This window comes from Hyla sarda, chromosome 9, assembly GCF_029499605.1.
Source record: "Hyla sarda isolate aHylSar1 chromosome 9, aHylSar1.hap1, whole genome shotgun sequence".
Lineage (NCBI taxonomy): Eukaryota > Metazoa > Chordata > Amphibia > Anura > Hylidae > Hyla > Hyla sarda.
In genome coordinates, this window is record NC_079197.1 from 175,012,333 (window position 1) to 175,018,475 (window position 6,143).

A 6,143-nucleotide genomic window follows, 5' to 3' on the forward strand; every position below is an offset into this window, starting at 1 on the left:
AGTATACAGGTAGTCTGTATACTTGGACCACCGATAACACTGATCAGCGCTCTGAGTATACAGGTAGTCTGTATACTTGGACCACCGATAACACTGATCAGTGCTCTGAGTATACAGGTAGTCTGTATACTTGGACCACCGATAACACTGATCAGCGCTCTGAGTATACAGGTATGTCCAATGATTGAATGTAATATTCCCCTGTGTGGAGAAAAAACCATGAAAGAATCATTTTCAAAAATGTAATATGATTAACCCTCCCCAATAAAAATTGAAACCACCCCCCTATCCCACTGTAAATAAAAATAAACATATGTGGCATCACCACGTGCGCAAATGTCCAAGCTGTTTAAATATAAAGTTTTTGAATTGAATGTGTCCCCCAGTATCTTCTCTCAGGTCACGTCTTATATTTTGGTTTTTGTAGAAATCAATGACCTAGAGCAGAAGCTTCAGGCAATGAAGGAACTCTTAAAGAAGCTGCCCAAGGAAAACCACGAGATCTTAAAATACGTCATCTCTCACCTGAACAGGTCAGTGCTGTGTGTGTCTGTGCATGCTGTGTCTCTGTCTGAGCCGTGCGCTCCTTCTGTTTGTCTCGGTCTGTGCCGTGCGCTCCTTCTGTTTGTCTCTGTCTGGGCCGCGCGCTCCTTCTGTTTGTCTCTGTCTGGGCCGTGCGCTCCTTCTGTTTGTCTCTGTCTGGGCCGCGCGCTCCTTGGGTTTCTCTGTCTGGGCCGCGCGCTCCTTGGGTTTCTCTGTCTGGGCCGCGCGCTCCTTGGGTTTCTCTGTCTGGGCCGCGCGCTCCTTGGGTTTCTCTGTCTGGGCCGCGCGCTCCTTGGGTTTCTCTGTCTGGGCCGCGCGCTCCTTGGGTTTCTCTGTCTGGGCCGCGCGCTCCTTGTTTGTGCCTCAGTCTGGGCCACCAGTGTGTGTGTCTGTCTGGGCCGCGCGCTCCTTGTGTGTGTGTCTGTCTGGGCCGTGCGCTCCTTGTGTGTGTGTCTGTCTGGGCCGCGCACTCCTTGTGTCTCTGTCTGGGTCGCACGCTTCTTGTGTGTGTTTCTGTCTGGGTCGCGAACCTTGTGTGTGTGTCTGTCTGGGTTGCGCTCCTTGTTTGTGTCTCTGTCTGGGCCGCGCACTCCTTGTGTCTCTGTCTGGGTCGCACGCTTCTTGTGTGTGTTTCTGTCTGGGCCGTGCACTCCTTGTGTCTCTGTCTGGGTCGCACGCTTCTTGTGTGTGTTTCTGTCTGGGTCGCGCTCCTTGTGTGTGTCTCTGTCTGGGTCGCACGCTTCTTGTGTGTGTTTCTGTCTGGGTCGCGCTCCTTGTGTGTGTCTCTGTCTGGGTTGCGCTCCTTGTTTGTGTCTCTGTCTGGGCCGCGCACTCCTTGTGTCTCTGTCTGGGTCGCACGCTTCTTGTGTGTGTGTTTCTGTCTGGGCCGTGCACTCCTTGTGTCTCTGTCTGGGTCGCACGCTTCTTGTGTGTGTTTCTGTCTGGGTCGCGCTCCTTGTGTGTGTCTCTGTCTGGGTCGCACGCTTCTTGTGTGTGTTTCTGTCTGGGTCGCGCTCCTTGTGTGTGTCTCTGTCTGGACCACACGCTCCTTGTCTGTGTCTGTCTGGGCCGCGCACTCCTTGTGTCTCTGTCTGGGCCGCGCACTCCTTGTGTCTCTGTCTGGGCCGCGCACTCCTTGTGTCTCTGTCTGGGCCGCGCACTCCTTGTGTCTCTGTCTGGGCCGCGCACTCCTTGTGTCTCTGTCTGGGCCGCGCACTCCTTCTGTTTGTCTCTGTCTGGGCCGTGCGCTCCTTCTGTTTGTCTCTGTCTGGGCCGCGCGCTCCTTCTGTTTGTCTCTGGGCCGCACGCTCCTTGGGTTTCTCTGTCTGGGCCGCGCGCTCCTTGTGTCTCTGTCTGGGCCGCGCGCTTCTTGTGTGTGTTTCTGTCTGGGTCGCGAACCTTGTTTTTGTCTCTGTGTGGGTCGCGCTCCTTGTGTGTGTCTGTGTCTGGGCCGTGCACTCCTTGTGTCTCTGTCTGGGTCGCACGCTTCTTGTGTGTGTTTCTGTCTGGGTCGCGAACCTTGTGTGTGTGTCTGTCTGGGTTGCGCTCCTTGTTTGTGTCTCTGTCTGGGCCGCGCACTCCTTGTGTCTCTGTCTGGGTCGCACGCTTCTTGTGTGTGTTTCTGTCTGGGCCGCGCACTCCTTGTGTCTCTGTCTGGGTCGCACGCTTCTTGTGTGTGTTTCTGTCTGGGTCGCGAACCTTGTGTGTGTGTCTGTCTGGGTTGCGCTCCTTGTTTGTGTCTCTGTCTGGGCCGCGCACTCCTTGTGTCTCTGTCTGGGTCGCACGCTTCTTGTGTGTGTTTCTGTCTGGGCCGTGCACTCCTTGTGTCTCTGTCTGGGTCGCACGCTTCTTGTGTGTGTTTCTGTCTGGGTCGCGCTCCTTGTGTGTGTCTCTGTCTGGACCACGCACTCCTTGTGTCTCTGTCTGGGCCGCGCACTCCTTGTGTCTCTGTCTGGGCCGCGCACTCCTTGTGTCTCTGTCTGGGCCGCGCACTCCTTCTGTTTGTCTCTGTCTGGGCCGCGCGCTCCTTCTGTTTGTCTCTGGGCCGCGCGCTCCTTGGGTTTCTCTGTCTGGGCCGCGCGCTCCTTGGGTTTCTCTGTCTGGGCCGCGCGCTCCTTGTTTGTGCCTCAGTCTGGGCCACCAGTGTGTGTGTCTGTCTGGGCCGCGCGCTTCTTGTGTGTGTTTCTGTCTGGACCACATGCTCCTTGTGTCTCTGTCTGGGCCGCGCACTCCTTGTGTCTCTGTCTGGGTCGCGCTCCTTGTGTGTGTCTCTGTCTGGGCCGTGCACTCCTTGTGTCTCTGTCTGGGTCGCACGCTTCTTGTGTGTGTTTCTGTCTGGGTCGCAAACCTTGTGTGTGTGTGTCTGTCTGGGTTGCGCTCCTTGTTTGTGTCTCTGCCTGGGCCGCACGCTCCTTGTGTTTGTGTCTCTGTCTGGGCCGCACGCTTCTTGTGTGTGTTTCTGTCTGGGCCGCGCACTCCTTGTGTGTGTCTCTGTCTGGGCCACACGCTCCTTGTTTGTGTCTGTCTGGGCCACACGCTCCTTGTGTTTGTGTCTCTGTCTGGGCCACACGCTCCTTGTTTATGTCTCTGTCTGGGCCACACGCTCCTTGTGTTTGTGTCTCTGTCTGGGCCTTGCGCTCCTTGTGTGTGTCTGTCTGGGTCGCGCTCCTTGTGTGTGTCTCTGTCTGGGTCGCACGCTCCTTGTGTGTGTCTCTGTCTGGGCCACACGCTCCTTGTGTTTCTCTGTCTGGGCCGCGCGCCCTCTGTAGCACCTTGCCTGCTTATGCTGATGGTTTCTCCTCCGCAGGGTGAGCCAACATCATTCAAGTAACCTTATGACCAGCGAGAACCTGTCCATCTGTTTCTGGCCGACGTTGATGCGCCCAGATTTTACCACTATGGACGCTCTGACGGCAACTCGCACCTACCAGACAATCATCGAGCTCTTCATTCATCAGTGTCCCTACTTCTTTTACCATCGCAATCCGGTAGACCTCCCCACGCCGAGCTCCCCTTCCACACCTCCCCTAAATCCTCCTTCCCCTCCTCAGTCTCCCCCGTTAACCCCTGTGTCCCCATCGTTGAACCTGCTACCTTCAGATCCAAACATCCTGTGACCCGTTCCCTTCCCCACAGCTTAGAGTATCTTCTGGAGGCAACGTCCACCACTACCCGGCCACTCACTGACCTCTCCTGGAGGACTGGTGGCTTTATGTATGGGACCACTACAGATATAAGAGACTGGGAGCCTGAGCCAGGGATGGACCCTCCAGCGGAGAGGACAAGGGGGGTAATCGTGGTACATTATGGAGCGGGGGTATCCCTGGTACACTGTGCAAGGATCATGAGTGGATACCTGGTACACAGACTCTGTGACAAAGAGGGACCCGGCACCCCCCCACATCACGAAGGGACCCTGGTTCTGTGGATTACGCCCTCGGTCTGGATCACATCACAGGAGGAAGCGGCACTTAGTGCATTGAGGAGCGACACTGTGAATTGTGGAGCTTGGGTGGAGACTCGGGCCGGGACTCTCTCTCCGCGTTCCTCTGTGTTATTAGTTGCCCCCTCTCTCCCTAATTTTAGGACACTAACCCCCAAAACAGACACAGATCTCCCACACTACATATCTTAGCACTTACATGCGGCACATTAGGGTTATAATGGGGGCTGCATGATTTTGTATGCTTTGTTCATGACTACACGGAGAACACATGTGTGACAGTGGCCGGAGATCACACGCATGTTCATGTGTCTGACGGTTTAACCACTGCTGCTCCGGCTTTTCATTTTCTTCGTCTTTTTACTTGGAGGCGCCTCGGGATCGGAGTCTCTGGTAACCGATCTCCTGAGGTGCCCCCTCCCCGGCTCATTCTCAAGTGTCGATTAACTATTTTATGTTGATCCGTGAAGGGTAAAATCGCACCGAACCCCCCCCCCCCCTTTCCCCATTTTAACTGACGTGTCCTACTGACCCCCGTAACAGACGGTTGGCCCCCCGCTAATACTGACTTCACAATGAGCGCTGCCCTCACTACCTCTGTGTCAATACACTAACTGTCCTTAAGTGTTAATACGCCCTCCGACCCCCAACCTACCGATACCCGTATGACCGGCGACCACTCATAATAGACCTCCTCCTGCTAACTTAAATCCCCCCACTTACCCCGATGTGACTTTCCTTACTCCTCCCCCCCTCACCCAGTGAGTGTGACCCGACCCCGAGCCGTGGGTGCTCCGTGGGGGAAACGGTCTCGCTGTGTGGACGTGAAAGGAAACTCCGCATCCCTCAAGCTTGTCCATATCTCGTGCAGGGAGGCCTCGCCGCGACTGGGGGCCCCCACATCTCTTTCCTGTTCTGTTCGTCGCTGTCCGATGGTCGGGTCATTTCGTGCATGAGAGTGTGACCTGTCCGCCGACGCCCCCCCCTCCCCCCGGAATCATGTATTTGCTGCGAATATGCTCATTGTAATTTGGAACAAACTGAGGGCCTTAATGTGACTTGTATTATAGCTAATAAATCTTGTTATAAACTCCCAGCGCTCTCCCTGTTCATATGTTTTTGGGGGGGGGGGTCAATTTGAGGTAGAGGTTCCCTGCAATGGAGAAGCAAGCAGGGTCCTGCACCTAATGCAACAGAGCAGTGTTTTTCCAGCCATTGTTGCAAAACTACATCTCCCAGCATGCCCGGGACCAAAGATCCAAAAGACATGAGGGTCACAGATGACATTTTATCAGAGGAGCCTGATACCTGCAGTGTAAAGAAAGGTGGTGGAGAAAGTAGCATTAAAGGGGCACTCCACTGGAAAACATTTCTGATGACAGAAAGTTCAACAGATTTGTAAATAATTTCCATTTAAAAAAAATCTTAACCCTTCCAGTACTTATCAGCTGCTGTATGCTCCACAGGAAGTTGTGAAGTTCTTTCCAGTCTGACCACAGTGCTCTCTGCTGACACCTCTGTCCATGTCAGGAACTGTCCGGAGCAGGAGAGGTTTGCTATGGGGATTTGCTCTTACTCTGGACAATTCCCAAAATGGACAGAGGTGTCAGCAGAGAGCACTGTGGTCAGACAGAAAGGAAATTCAAAAAGAAAAGAACTTCCTGTGGAGCATACAGCAGCTGGATAAGTACTGGAAGGATTAAGATTTTTTTTTTTTTTTTGAATTAATTTACAAATCTTTCTGCCACCAGTTGATTAAAAAAAAATATATATATATAAATATTTTCCAGTGGAGTACCCCTTTAAGTGTCCACAGATGCCATTTCTTCAGAAGAGCATGATTACTGCTTTGATACATTGTACCAAACTCTCAGTTGTGAAAAGAAATAAAGTATGCGAGAATTTTTTTTTCTACATTTGTGTTTTCCCACCAGCTGCTGGAAAACTACAACTCCCAGCATGCCCGGACAGCCTTCGGCTGTCCGGGCATGCTGGGAGTTGTAGTTTTCCAGCAGCTGTCCGGGCATGCTGGGAGTTGTAGTTTTACCACAGCTGTCCGGGCATGCTGGGAGTTGTAGTTTTGCAACAGCTGTCTGGGCATGCTGGGAGTTGTAGTTTTGCAACAGCTGGAGGTACACCGGTTGGGAAACATTGCAGC

General features: G+C 53.5%; 1 protein-coding gene across 1 annotated transcript in view; it reads left to right on the plus strand.

Moving 5' to 3' along the window:
• The window catches only part of ARHGAP35 (Rho GTPase activating protein 35), a 50,077-nt gene extending 44,996 nt beyond the window's left edge, over positions 1-5,081 (plus strand). Inside the window, exons 6-7 of the mRNA XM_056539075.1 lie at positions 428-533; positions 3,350-5,081. Of these exons, the coding sequence (XP_056395050.1) occupies positions 428-533; positions 3,350-3,659 (416 nt within the window). The 3' untranslated portion in view covers positions 3,660-5,081. The remainder of the gene's footprint in view (positions 1-427; positions 534-3,349) is intronic.
• Positions 5,082-6,143: the final 1,062 nt, after the last annotated feature.